This window comes from Psammomys obesus, unplaced genomic scaffold (assembly GCF_907164565.1).
Source record: "Psammomys obesus unplaced genomic scaffold, mPsaObe1.curated_primary_1811, whole genome shotgun sequence".
NCBI lineage: Eukaryota > Metazoa > Chordata > Mammalia > Rodentia > Muridae > Psammomys > Psammomys obesus.
The window spans coordinates 17,319,935-17,335,331 of NW_026596079.1; the positions used below are offsets into that span (position 1 = coordinate 17,319,935).

Below are 15,397 nucleotides of genomic sequence, written 5' to 3' on the forward strand. Positions count from 1 at the left end.
AAGAGAAGAGAAGAGAAGAGAAGAGAAGAGAAGAGAAGAGAAGAGAAGGGAAAAGAAAAGAAAAGGTCTCAGATGAGTGTGTAATCTTCATTCCAAGTCATTTTAGTTGGTTTTTTTTTTTTAAGTGTAAGTTTATGAACATCATTTATCTGGCATAGATCTATGGTTTTGCTTCAGAAAGTCAATCCAGTAATATGAGGTGGTTTCTATATGAAAGTTTAAGATTTAAACTTTTGCCCTAGGTTAGTAATTTATACCACAATATTAATCCATCAGAGAAATGTAAGCCGAAACAATGAGCCACCACTTCACACCCACTATAATGGCTACGGTAAGAAGGACAGGCAGTAAGAAGTGCCGGTGAGGACGTGGAGCAATTGGAACCCTCATACACTGCTGGTGGAAATGTAAAATGGCGCCCTCGCTGTGGGGAACAGCCTGGCAGTTCCTAAAAAGGATAAACATACAGTTACCATATGACCCAGCAGTTACACGCTGAGATAAACACTACAAGAAATGAAAACGAAAACTCATGTCTACTTGTACACAAATGTTCAAGCAGCATTATTCATCACAGGCAAAAGAGAAAAACAAGCAAAATGATCGCCAACTCATGAGGGAATAAATGTGACAAGTCCATACAGTGGATTAAAATGCATGAAAAAGAATAAAGTATGGATACATGCTTCAACATGGATGAGACTGGAAAGCATCATGCTGAGTCAAAGAAGCCAGGCAAACCAGACCACATGAACATGTTTGTATGTACTATCCCAAACTGCAAGTTTACACAGAGAATCTATTTGCAGTTGCTAGAGCTGGGGACCAGGGGGAGCTTGGAAGACAATGCAAAGTGAACACTAATAGAAGGTTTCTTGCTACAGTTGTCAAGATGGTTGCACCGCTTTGAGAGCTTGTAAAGTTCAGTGAAATTCTAAATAGGTGAATTGTACAGTATGTCATTCTATCAATAAAGCTGACACAAAAGACATACAGGAATTACATAAAAGACAACATGTAATGCAGGGTCCCGGCATCTCTGTCTCCTGTCTGGGCCTACCAGCTACAGATTTGAGGGATAGGCTCCATGTCATGGTGGCCTGTGATGTTGAAGATAACCCTGTCTCTTGCTCACTGGCTGTGAGCTGGAGGAGTGTGCTTTCTTCACTATGTTACGTAAAAGAACTTGCGTGGAGGGTTCCACAGGGCAGATGCCCAGTTATCTTTTAGTGAACTGTTAAATGTCCAGCTCAAATTCAACTAAATTCCAAACCTGACTGACCTGAGTCAGTAATGCTATGTTGTATATGGGGAAAGCTAGTCAGAACCAACCTCAGGTCTCAAAATGTAGGCAGTTCTGCTTACAGTAGGATTTGTGCTCTTAAACTGCTCGGTCTTAATCTCTTCATAGAAACTTCCTGGGTGGGGTTATTTCTGATTTGGGTTAATGACTTAGATCCCAGACATCTTAAGGTGAAGGAACATTCTATTTTCCTAGTATTTACGGTAAGAAATCCTACCTCCTTGTGATGTTTGTCACTTTGGTTAGTTAATTCCTGCATGATGGCTAGATGTTCTGCAGCTTGTCTGCCTGGGATAGAATCTAACTGTGAAACTAAATAGCTGCTTCACCGCAGTCAAGTTGTTGCACAGCTCCATACTTGAGTTTCTTCACTTATAAAATAAAGAGCAAAATACAGGGTTTTGTATGTGCTACAAACATACTTTGCCAGCACAGTTCCGTGCTCAGTGCTATAAGCTAGTGGAGAAGTAGAATTAACATTTATAGAGTCCCAAATGGCGCCAAGTATGGCTACTGCCACAGAGAAGATACTGCAAGAGAAACACATCTGACACACTAAAAGGACATAATAAACTTTAGTGATTACACTACTCCCCAAATTCTTGTTTGGGAAGTTTTTTGTTTGGATCTCAAAGGTTACACATACAGAGAAACCTTGGTTTATGTGTATTTTGCTTCCCAGGATGGTGGTGCTGAGGGATGGGGGGAAGGGAGCTTTTAGGAGGAATGCCTAATGGGATGCCTTTGGGCCTGCTTACAAAGGGGACTGGCTGCAGGACTTGGTTCTTTTCTGTTCCCCTCTTTCACTCCCTGCCATAGTTTACTCTGACACACACTGCCACTACAAAGTGATGCCTTGCCACAGTGCCTAAACAGCAGGCCTCAGCAGTCGTCAGGGACTGGGCCCTCCAGAACTCAGACAAACACACTTTCCTCTTGTGACTGTCTCAGGTACTTCTTACAGTAATAGAACACACACACACACACACCCCTCACTGTGCCAGAGAATGTTCATTTGTCAGTCTTTTAAACTTATTTGTTGTGGTGTAGAAAATGCCTACGGAAGAACGTTAGTGTGATGGGGTCATGCAGAGAGGGAATGACTAGAGCAGAGCACTAGACATGAGATCTCTGTAAGATCTCATTTTCTTCAAGATTTCTCAGTGTAGGCAGAGCTAGGGAGTCACAGGTGGTCTGCAGGAGCCATCAATACTACCTCTACTAAATTTCAACTATTATTACTGTTTTGGTCAATAATTTTGAAACAACCTTAAAATTTTCAACAAAATTCTCTTGAGAAAATCATTATTATTATTGTATTTCTCTTTCTTTATGTTTTCCATAGCTTTTCAAATCTCTATCCTGATAGTGTGGCAAACACTGAAAACACTACTGATGTTGTCCTTTTGGGTCTCTGACTACATTTGTCCAGCCTCCAGAGAGGCAGGTGTGGTATGTATGAGTTGATCCCTGACAATAAGATGTGGTGGGGTGATGGATGCTTTCTGGTATAGACCTGGTCCAAGCTCACTCTTGCCCCTTAGACCAGCTTGAATGAAGGAGATTCAGGATGGTAGAGTCATAGATGGAAGGTGTGTAGGATCCCAGATAACGTCATAGAACTGACATATCCCCTCATCTACACTGAACTACTTATAGAGAGAAAAATCTATAGTAACGAGCTACTGAGCTCTGAAGCTGTTTATACAGATGCTTCAAGTAAGCACTATGGGGTTTCTCTAATTAATAAAGTTAGGTGAAAGGCCCTGCTAATTACTGTTAGATCTGGTGTGCTTCCAGTTTTCTTGGTTGGTATTGGCAACAACTATTCTAGTAAAGCTCCCCAAACTCCACATTTCCTAGATTCTGTCACCCCTTTTTACCATCACTAAAATCACTGGAGACAATCTATCAAACAGACAAAACACATTCTGGCACAGCTATAGAAGCAAGCCTGAATGACCTATAAAGAATGTCTTTCACTCTGTGTTATTTGTAAAGTTTTAATCCAAATCTTCTTATAGAGTTGAATGAATTATTATCTCCTACTGTCCACTTGACGGCTTGACACTGGCAGAATTGTTTTATAATTATATCAAACTCTGCGCTGGGAGTCTATCAATTGAAAACTGGAAAATAAGAACTAAAAGATGTCAGTCAATATCAAGATATACCAAGCAATATTAGTGACATGTATTTATATTTTTTTTATAAAAGTCTTTAGTACCTAATATTTTTAATGAACCAGTAAATGTTTAAATGTAAAACACAATGTTTATTTGTATGCTAAAATTATTAACAGATAAGGTTTTGCTCTAGTTTTATGTCGGTCTCCCTCCTCCCTTCCCTCCCCGTTTTAACTTTCTTTGTACACCACAATTTTGCTTTGTATTTATTAAACCATTTACTGCCCATCTGTATTACCAGAAAGCCAGAGCTAATATTTTCTTCTGTTTATTGAATAAAAGCATAATGAGTGTCTGTGGCTGGGCACTTCTCTATGTACTACCAAATGAAATATAAATATCTGAGGTATAGCCTGGCCTCAAGGTGAGTCACTTGTTGGAAGACACAGCTAATCAGGCTATAAAAACCATTACCTGCTGAATGCTACTGCAGTGTACTTTTCACTTCACGCTTCCCTGGAGTTTGGTGAGTGGTCAGTCTGCACATAACAGTCCATCTTGTCTACTATCTGCCTCTTCTGTATCTGGGTGGATGCTATGGTTTAACATTTCTATCACATGGCCCTGTCTCCTTGGACATAGTTGCTTAGATCACAGTGGATTCCTGACCTATGCCACATCAACCAACTTCTCTTCTGAGAGGCTGAAATTGGAAATGAAATTCTAATTCAGTATGGATTCTTTAGTTGAACTGAAAGAGGACACAGAACCTTTTGTGGTAATAGGAAGCCGTCTTTTGCCAGATGTCTGGGAGGCTTGTTTAGAGAGAAATAAAGAGGTAATACATGGGAAAAAAAATTAGGTATTCTAGAAAGAGTGATGATAGCTATTTCTAATGCTTGCTTTAGACCCTTTCTCACGTGAAAATGCCATTTTTTCCATTGTTTATTTAAATTTATAATTTTATTGTCTTGCGTTAGTATCTTTTTGATTTTAATATTAACTTGGAGACAGTTATTATAACCTTGGAGATTAAGGTCCAATTTCCGTATTTTTATAACATAGACATGAGGTCTATTAGCAGATAGTGCAACTTTCCTCAGTGTCATGAAAATACTGCATCTGTTGGTTTTCATATTCAGGGCTTCTAAGTATGCTTCTCAGGTATTGGCCTAGAACTTAGTGCTCTCACAACAGAGCCCCACATCACTCAAAGGCAGTACATTAAAACTCAACATTCTTTAAACTTCACACACACAAAAATACTAACACATGTGTACACCAGCTTTTATGGCTAGTTTGCATTCAGGGCAGAAACTAATTCCTTTTATAAACATCAATGGCATATTTGTACTCATAAACAAGAAGGCTTTGATAATACATGCTTTGACTGAGACACAGTAGTTGGGCAGCTAATCTGATTAACAATGGTTAACTGGAGAAGCTAGAACTTGAACTCACCTGAAATACAAGAATGGCTCTCAGGTTAGACTCAAGAGACTTAAAACTATACATTCAGGGGTGAGGTGGGTGGGAAGGTGCCTATTCTACAGAGAGCTCAAGAGCAGCACACACACAAACATCTGAAGATTTCGATGTATATCCCTTCATTATTCAGTAACTCCTAGCAGGCAGAGCTAGGTTAGCCACTATGAACCTAGAAGTAGACTTTGTTTTTTTGTCCTGAATGAGCTTGCAGATAAACCCAGAAGTCAAAGGACGACTCAGGAAACCACACTGACTAACAAGTGTCATGCCAGAGGCATCCACTGGATGAGAGGCATCTAAATCTACCTTCTGCTAAGGCAGAGAGATGAGTATAAGAGAATAAGCAGGACCAAACAAGAGAATAAAGGTAGAGAAGGAACCCAAGGATGGAGGGGGTTACAAGTTAATATCCAGTTGTTCCCAAACAACTGCACAAACAGGGTATACTGAATAAGTACTTGTAGGGTTTCCCCCAGAGCCTCCCTCATAATTTCTGATACTTTTAATACATTCTGATTATTCTAGAAAGTCCTATCCTATTTAGTAGAAATTTACTGGGGACATGGTTAAGTTTTAGGCACTTCTGTAGTCAGGAAAGTACAAAAACTGAATTAAGACAAGAGAGTAGTATTTATCCTAAAGAAACACCCAGTAATAAAGCCTGACGTTCTGATGGATAAAGAACTCACTGTAACAAAAAAATGAGAAGCAGCGCAGACACAAAAGGTAACTGCCTGGAGAAAGGGCTATGGCACAGTGTGAGAGGACATTTGAGAAATACCTGAGGGGTAAAAGAATTGAGCTGTGGTTACTGGGAGTGGAGGACGAAGGCTGGATTCATGATGCTTTGTAGAATGGATGATGACCTACTAACTGATATGGGGACTAGAGGAAGAAAAGGGGCCACACTGACATGAAAATGCTCCTGAGACAGCCCTAAGGAGAGAGAAATAAGCAATAAGGGCAAGATCATAGGGAGAGACCTCATTAGCATGCATGAAGGTGGAATGGGAGCTGAAGCCACAGTAATCATATAAGTGAATAGCAGAGACAATATAAAGGGTAAATGTCCAGAAAAAGAATCCTGAACAACTGTATTTTAAGTATGGGTACAGGAGTTGAGAAGGAATCCACAAAAGAGACCACACAGAGGGAGTAAGAACACTAAGTAATGAAAAGAACCAGTGTAGTGGTGCACACCTTTGGTCTTGAAGACTCAGAAGGTTGAAGAAGGAATATATTTTGAGCCCAGGGGTTAGAAGTCAGTCTCGGCAACTCAGTGAGACCCTATGACAAAATACTACCACCAACAAATATAAAAACAGTGACTGCAGCAGGTTCCTAGGTTGTTTCCTGTTTTCTTTTTCTTCTGATGTCCATCCTCTTTGCCTTTCAGGATGGGGATTGAACATTTTAGTTAGGGTCCTCTCTTTTGCTTAGTATGTTTAGATGTACAGATTTTAGTGGCCTCTGAAAGCCAGAAGAAGAAAACAGGAAACAACCTCGGAACCTGCCACAGAGGGCCTCTGAAAGCCTCTGCCATGCAGACTGTGAAAGCAGATGCTGAGCCTGATGGCCAACTGACAGGCAGAGTGAATGGAATTTTATGTAAGAAGTGGGAAATAGTAAGAGCTGGAGAGGACAGGAACTCCACAAGGAGAGCAACAGAACAAGAAAATTTGAACACAGCGAACTTCCCAGAGACTCATACTCCAACCAAGGACTATTCATGGAGATAACCTAGAACCCTGACAATGCAGCCACATCTGATGAGAACTGATAGACTAAGATCAGAAAGAAGGAGAGGAGGACCTCCCCAATCAGTGGACATGGGGAGGGGCATGCATGCAGAAAGGAGGGGGGAGGGTGGGACCGGAAGGGGAGGAGGGAAGGGCTTATGGGGGGATACAAAATGAATAAAGTGTAATTAATAAAAGTTAAATAAAAAAATAAAATAAAATAAAATAAAATAAAAGCCTAAAAAAAAAGAAAAGAGCTATCAAATATAAAACAGCAACAACAACAACAAAAAAGATAGAACATAAAAAAAAAAAAACAGTGACTGCAAACATTTAAGAGATGGAGAGCATTCTAGTTAAGATAGAATGAAACTTTGGCTAACTGTAGCCATGGAACATTTTCTCAGAGAGATTTCACTTAAGGCTGGAGGCACCCAGGATACATTGGCCTAAGAGTAAATGGAAGCAGGGAGTGTCTCTGGGTAGTAGGAGCTTTCCTTTGAGGGGAAGGAAGAGGGACAGCCTCTGCTACACACAGAACAGCCTAGTTGTCTTTTCTTTCTACAGGAGAGGCGTGAGTGAGTGTGTAGGCTGAGAGAAAAGGCCGCAAGACCGATGATTCAGTGAGAAGGAACTGCAGCTAAAGGTCCTGGAGGAGTCGGTTTCACTAGTTAGGGCATCTATTTGAACAAAGGTTGTCTCTTGCTGGGAGGGCTGTGGAAAGACGTATGTCCCAAGACAGGTATCCACGGAAGTCAGCAGCAAGAGGTGCACAGCAGCATGACATGGGAATCACAGCAAAACCAGAGATGCAAATTCTGTATCTTATTAATCCTCAGGTTTCATACATGATTGTTAATATCCTACAGATGAAGACCATATGCGGTAGGATTAGAAGAAGTTCACTCAACACCTGAAGTTCTAGGATAAACAATCACCACACAGACAAGATTCTCTTAGGATATAAGGGAACTAGAACTGTACTTGAATCCCAGCTTTGCTGGAAACTGACTCCTGGCTTTGGGCAAGGTCTTCTGGCGACGGCTCTAGGTCACAGTTTCTTTATCTACCAAATTAAGGGAACTGACACTACAGCGAGGCTTAGTGAGGCGTGGGCCATTCAAAGATTTGAAAGTGTCTGAACACTCTGAAAACACATTGGGCAGACAATATAGAGCATATAAAGACATTATATGTATGTAATTATATACAGACATTATATACTATCTCCTCCTTTACTTCCCTCCTATTACTACTAATCATTAGTATTATTAATATATTAGCATGACAACTTTCAGCTTGATTGGTAACTTTCTTTGGTTTCTGAAAGTTTTGTGATCTCGAGAAAGGGCTAGGAAGTTACATGTTGACAGTGGAGTCAGTGAATGGTGGATGCCAGGAAACAAATACTGAAAGTGGCACTGTCCTTGGAAAAAGTTGTGTGACAATGGGTAATGGGGACCATGGGAATGAGACTTTGAGGAAAATTCCAATGATTAAGGACTCAAGTTGTCGTTAAGCCATACCTGCCGTATGTGTAACCCTGGACAACTCAAGTTCACTGAACTTCACTCAGCTCATTTATAAACAGGGATTGGTTGGGACAATGACCTGTCCCCTTAGGGTGCTGTAAGGATTAAATGCAACTTTGCACATGTGCGTATGCATGCATGTGTGTATGCACAATGCCCAGAATATTATAAGTACTCCATAAATGGCAGCCATTACCAACTACGCGTATGTGTTATCACATACTGAGGTCACTAATAGATACTAACTGTATGCCAGACAATGCTAAGAACTTTTTAGGCAGAATATTACCTAAAATAAAATGTATCTACCCTCTTCCTTGGATTCTCAGAGTATGAAATGATTCTCAACAAAGTATGGACACTTAGGAACTGTTGAGAGGGAAAAGGAAGGGAGGGTAGATGCTGCCTCAGTCTCCAAAGTGTATTTGTTAGAGACACATTTCCCAATGTAACAATGTCAACAGTTGGGACATTCAACACTTTCCAAGACCAGGAGGGCTCTGTCCCGATGAGTGGATCAATGTCCTTTCACAGGAGTGGCTTAGTTCTTGTTATAAAAGTGAATTTGGCAGGCTGAGTATGGAGCTTAGTGGTAGAAGGCTTGTCTAACATTCGTAAGAATATGGGTTTGATGCCCAGCAGCACCACCACAAAAACAAAACAAAACAAAATACATCACCACCCCCACTACCAAAACAAAAAACTAATCCCCCAAACAAAAAAACCACAGAGGCAGCAACAACAACACAACAACAAAACAAACAGGTCTGGGCCCGTTTGCTTCTGGTTTTTCTGAATCCTCCCATCAGATGACACACTGTAATGGCCCTTGCCAGGTTCTAGCACCTCGACACTAGATTTCCTAGAGGCCACAGCTGTGAGAAAGAAATTCCTTTGTCAATTGTGCAGTAGATGGAATTCTGCTACAGGAACACAAAACAGATTAAGATAGAAGGCAAGTGTTGCTAATGAGGGTACGAGTAATGTCAAAATAGAAATAGGGCATCCTGGGAATACTGGGTGTGATGAAGACTTGCTTCCAAAGCCCACTGGGCCATGTCATTTAACACTTCCGTTTTGTTGAGACAGGGTCTCCTCAGCCAAGGTTGGCCTCAGATTCCTTCTGCAGCTGGGGAGGACCTTGCTGTTTCTGCCTCTACCTCCCAAGTACTGGGATTGTGCGTGGTGCACTACCATGCCTGTTTTATGTGGTGCTGGTGACTTTAATTACCCAGGGCCTCACACATCTATGCAAGCTCTCTATCAACCGAGCTACACCATCAGTCTGATGATGTACTGATTCTTCCTACTCCGCACTCTGGAATACTGGCTCTGCACCTGGCAAGTGGCAATGGGCTAGTTATATTTTGAGTCTGCTAATAAAGATTATTTAAAGCAAATAGCTGCTTCTTTCCAGTGCAAACCATATTCACTCTAGATATAGGTTGTTTTAATGACAAGCTTCTTCTGATCTAGTTCAATTGATGCATGGTTCAGTACTGCATGGAAGTTCATTTGGCTTAAGTTCTGACTATATTTAGAACTCTTTTCACACTGCATCATTCAAACAGATGCCTGGACAGCTGTTGTGATATTTTTCCTAGAACTTACTAAGATTTCAGTAAGGTTTTTAAAAATAAACGACACAGGTGTTATTTATGAATCAATTAGCACATTAGCTATAAAAATAATGTTGTGAGGGAAATGGGGTTTTTATTGTTTCGACCAATCTATTTTTATTTGGTTGTAAGCCTCCCATCCCCAATAAAAAATCAACTTCTCTTTAGACTAGGATATCATAATCTTGCTCTAATATTATCACAGAATGAAATGATCCAATAAGGCCTTTTCCAGAGATTTAAGTCCCAGCAACACTGACTGGGCACTGTGCAGACAGTATGCAAATGCTTTCATGCTCAATATAATGTTTTCTCTCAGGAGGTTTAAAGATACCAAAGCCAACTTGAATTACATGTCTTGAATGTCAGAAGCCACAGAAACAGCTGCAATTCCTGAACATGAATGGATGATTTATCATGGGGTCTGAGCAGTGATGGGCGAACATGGAATAGCTCTAGCCCATGTCTTCACTTCCGATACTAGAAGAAAGCCCCACACTTTTCATTTGTGAACCTTTATGTGCATTCATATGGAATTGTATTTTATCTTTGGGTTTTCTCAACCATATTGATCTTCACAGAGATCAACTAGGCAGTATCTAGGTGGCCACAATTACTAAGAGGCACAGTAGTGGCTGAAGGCAGGCCTTCAAAGTTTAATGCTTTTGTAATTAAAAGCAATAGCAGCAGCAGTAGTTAATAACTGTAATGCATTTGCCATGTGTAAGGTACTGGATATCTGATGTAGTCATTGAAACTCTGTGATGCAGATATTATTACTATGACTGGGATATCATATACCATGAACTGTTTCATGCACAAATTATTAAAATATTGCATAAAATTATCTTTAGCCCACATGTATAGGGTATACATTGAACAAATGTTAATGAATTTTAAGTTAATATCTGAAAAATCCTTCAACGCTATGGTCCTGAGTATTTTGGATAAGGGGTACTTAACCTGTACTATTGCTACTCAGGGAAGCGGAAAGCAAGATCATACAGAGGTAAAGTATTATGCCCACAATAGCACTGCTGTCACAAAGCATGCCAAGGTATAAGCCAGGCACAGGCTTTATGCTTGCTCTTTCAACATTTCTGCTAGACTGACCTCCTACAATAGCACAGCTGTGCTCATCAAAAGTCCTTCAGTTTCCATCCATGACTCAGGCAAAATTACTTGCAAGAAGCCAGAGTCCAGGGCTGCCCAAGAGGCTCCACATTGCTCCCCTCATGTGTGTGACACAGATCCCCGATGGTGTGGCCTCCTTCTCCTGCACAGTGGCAGATACTCTGAAGACACAGGCTGGCTACAGTCTTACTGCCTGAGCTCTGGGCATTACATAGCTGCTGCAAGAGAACTGTGTGCTGAAATGGACTCTGGAGATGACCAAGTCTTCATCAGTGTAGAATGGAGTATTGACTTTCTCTGGGTTATACTTCTCTTAAAATTAAAACAGAAAATCAAGAATTTGAAAAGATAAATCCCGAGTTTAAAATCAGGGGAGTTAGTATATCATATAAGACCTACCAATAATACATACAGCCTGTAATTTATAAATAGGCTTTGTTCAGCTATAGTGCTTTGAAATGTTTAGTCAGTAGTGAATATTTAAAAAGCAACATTCCAACTTTTATTTTCTCAGAAAAACTAGCATTGAGAGCACTCACATTGAGGGACAGAACAGGGCGTTTGTTCTTCAGCAGAGTGCCTACAAAGGCATCATGAACTCTGCTCCTGGCCTCTGCAGTGCTTAGTGTGCTGTGTGACCTGGAAGTGTACCAGAGCCCTTGGAGATTCCTCCATCGCCTCAATACACTCTACCAGCCTTGCTGTGTAATGCAGGGAGTGACATCTGAGACTTTTGACTGTGATCTTCACTGTCAGCTTCACTTGATTTAGAATCTCCATGGAAACACAGCTTTGAGTATATCTATGAGGGAGTTTTCAGAAAGGTCCAACATAAAAGGGAAGGCTCATTCCTGAATGTGTACAACACCCATTCAAGGGGTCCTGAGCCGAATAAGAAGCAGAACATGTCTGCTTCCTGACAATGGGGACAATGTGAGCAGCTGCTTCGTGCTCCTGATGCCATGGCTTCTCTACTGAGCTGTGAGGAAGAATAAATCCTTCCTTCCTAAGTTGTGTCTGTCAGGTATGTTGTCTTAGCAATGAGAAGGTAACTAAGACAGTGCCTGAGCCCATGTCTCTGCCTCAGCTGGTAACCTGATAGGAGGCTCAACCTCAGACTACTATGTTCAGCACTGAAGCACCCCCAGAATCATCCATCAGCCTAGTGCCCTGATCATGGCTTTAGGATGAATGATCCATCCTGCTATGCCGCCCACTCTGCACTGTGAGGGAAAGTATCTAACTAGATCATACACACGTACTTTAAGGATAAAAGTCACTGGCCAAAAGCTCGGAGTCCTTTAAAGCCATTTTAATTTCCTTATGATTGTCACAAAGATTGTGGGCAAGGAGAAAAGCTGAGACTGCATTCACTGACCCATTCTGGGGACACCAGCAGGTTTCTTCCTGGAAAATGTCTAAGGTCTCCTGCAGCTGAGCTACTATGTGGAAGACTATAGGTTTATAAGGCAGGTTCAGGAGGCAAGCATGCTCTTGAGAAATTATTAGATTTACACATTTACTCAATTCAAATATAGTCACAAATGAACGACACCTATAATGAGACGTCCTCCACTAGAGTGGATTTTCTAGTGTTTCTAATTATTTCTAACTAAAAGTGTTTCCTCAATTAGTCAACAAGTTGTTTCTAAATCAAGTGCCTTAAATAAGCAATCTACATAATTTCAGGGCTTTCTCCTGTCTGGGTCCCAAACAAGAACTAAAAGTGCACAAGGAGGTAAAAGTATCGTTAGGATGAATCGTCAGTACTGGTTTATGCTATAATCAGCTGAACTTTAAACAGAACTTTTTACTTTAAAGTGAGGTTAGCACCACCATTTCTAAATGGTGTTTTCTGTCTTAATGCTGTGTACAGTGAGAGGCGGTATGCAATGTCCACATTGGTAAAAAGAAAATCCTGATTGTTAGAATGGCTGCAGTCAAACCAACTGTATTGTTTCAAATAAGCAGTTTGCACAAAGGCTAATGAAGCGTTCAGTGAGAGCACAATAGGGTTAGCAGATGCTGCAAGCACAGGACACCTCCATTGATCTAGAAACAGCTCTTGCAAACCAAATCCAGTTCCCAGATGTGTAAAGGCTGTCTCTGAGAAAGTGTTGGGCCTTAGTTTTCTCTCCTCAGAGGCCAAAGATAAGGTTTATCAGGAGCTCTTACCAAGAGTGGGAAGGGTTAACTCTTGGCTAACTCACAGTATCCATGTTCCTGTTTGTTATACTAATAAGGAAGTGCTAAAACTTTACCATCACCATGTGTTAACTGATAGCTTTGGGGTGTTAAAGGAACAGTTCTCAGCTATGTGTCCTTCAACATGTCTTCAGCAACCACTAGATGAGGACAGAAAGATGGCTTCTGCCTTTGGGGAACTTTTCCTGGGACAGGAAATAAGGAGTGACAAATGACTGGGTGTGGTAGCTCATACTTGTAAAACTCAGCATTTAGGGGTCTAAGACAAGATCGGCTTGAGTTCCAGGCTTGCCTGAGCTACACAGTTAGAGCAAACAAAGCTAAACAACAAACATGCTCCCTGCTCTGCCGTCTCACACCCATCACTAGTTTATGGATGGGGTAGATGACTGTGCTAGTTTACCGAGTCATTCCTCTCCTAATACGCTGCTTTCATAAGGGCAAATAGTTTTATGGCTGATGAAAGATCACTTTAGTCAAAGGGAGAAAAGGGTTAGAATTGTAAAATGTCACTTCATAATCTATTGAAATGGCAGGTAAGTGTGGAAAGCAGCCAGTGCTGTACACATGTACATTTATTTCCGACAAGGTTGGATGACACATTAGACCATTTTTAAAAATTATATGCTAGGGTTTCAATCTGACTAGTGATTCAACTCAGCTTCAAAAAAGGAGGAAGCGCTCAGCAGTCTTTCTATCTTGTTAAACGTCTGCTATTCATGTTAAACGCCTGCTATTCATGTTAGTCAGTAAGTACCCTAATCCTAGACCTTTGCATCTGATGCAAATTTAAGCAGCTTTGACATGACTTACTCCTGTGTACAGAATTCATTTCTCTCTTAACAAAATGTTTATACCACAATAGATACTACTACACATTTATTCAAGAGAAGCCCTAGTCTGGCCAGTAATGAGACCGTCTCACAAAGAAGCTCCTTCTTTAACGTCAGCGTGGAGAAAGTTAAGGTTCCTCTGGCCCCACCAACCATGTGCTTGCACAGGGGAAAACCCAAGCCTTGAGCTATCTAAGAGCCCCATCTGTTCTAACTGCCTCAAGCTACGGTTCAGTACCCAGGTGCACCGAACCACATCTATCAAAATATTTACCCCTAAAATAGCTTTGTAATAAGAGTGGAATGTCCTTTTTGATGATTTCCTTTGAAAAATTCATACATATTTAACTGGCAACTCCAAACTTTCAGAGGGAAGATCCCATGAATCTACTTAGTAAACCCTTCTTTCACACTGGTTACAGTTGTTCTACTGTAAGAATTTACAAGCACAGAGACTAACATGGCTTATATTTCCACATTTGACTGTTCTAACTTCACATCCATCTTGGCCCCCAAGTGATAGTAAGAAGGATGGTGTGTGCCCTTAACAAAATGACACACTGATGCTCTGGGCTGCCAGTGAATGCTACAGACCTCTGGCAGTTTTTGGACAGATTCAGGTGAATTTCAGCATCTGGAGCTGATCTGTATTACAGAACAAAAAAACAAAACAACACCCAAAGTAAGGGAAAAGAGGTCCTTCTGAGTGAAGCAGAAACAAACCGATATCTACCCACTTCTCAACCTCAGTACAGTGCTGAGCAAATACCTCTACCATACTGTCAACGCATAATCAGTTCCTAAAACAATGGCTCAGCATTTGAGTCACCCAGAGCGTGAAGGGCAAGTAGAAAGGTCAGTTCCGGCATGCTTCACAAAAGCAAACAAGGAGCAGGAGCTTGAGCCAGCAACTCCAGGCCTTGGCTCTGTGTTCCTGCGAGGGCATGGCGAACCCAGGTCTCGAGGTCTTCAGGCTTCATTGACCCTTGTTTTCTGCCTTCAGGCTTCTCCAGCCTCCCCCAACTTCCTCTCCTCCAAAGGAACCAGAGGAGGGTGGGGAACAAACTTCAGAGGAGGGCCACAAAGATTGCTCAGAGCCCCTCACTTCATGTCACTGGAGACCTCCAAAGATGGTACAGTGTCTCCAGAACAAGTGGAACTTGTTGCCAGAAGCTTCAAGAATTTCCTATTACCACTTAATAGAACACCTTTCTTTCTGCCCCCCTAAGACAGTTATTTCACCATACTCAATTAAAATCTGTGCACACAGTAGACCCTGACCATTTCTTTTCAAGATCCTAAGTATGCTTATTTTGTAGATTCTCCTCCACTGACATTATATTAAACATTAAAAGTTGTACTAAAAATTCAATTAAAAAATTTTTCTAGCCAAACAGTTTTCAAAGAATTTCTGCTTT

General features: G+C 41.1%; 1 protein-coding gene across 4 annotated transcripts in view; it reads right to left on the reverse strand.

Moving 5' to 3' along the window:
* Nsmce2 (NSE2 (MMS21) homolog, SMC5-SMC6 complex SUMO ligase) overlaps positions 1 to 15,397 on the reverse strand; it is a 219,189-nt gene that overhangs the window by 62,652 nt on the left and 141,140 nt on the right. Inside the window, exon 5 of one of the 4 annotated variants that reach the window (XM_055626460.1) lies at positions 95 to 448. The exons of the other annotated variants lie outside the window; for them this stretch is intronic. Within the exon in view, the coding sequence (XP_055482435.1) occupies positions 447 to 448 (2 nt within the window). The 3' untranslated portion in view covers positions 95 to 446. Of the gene's footprint in view, positions 1 to 94; positions 449 to 15,397 lie in introns of those variants that run through there. 4 annotated transcript variants of the gene reach the window in all.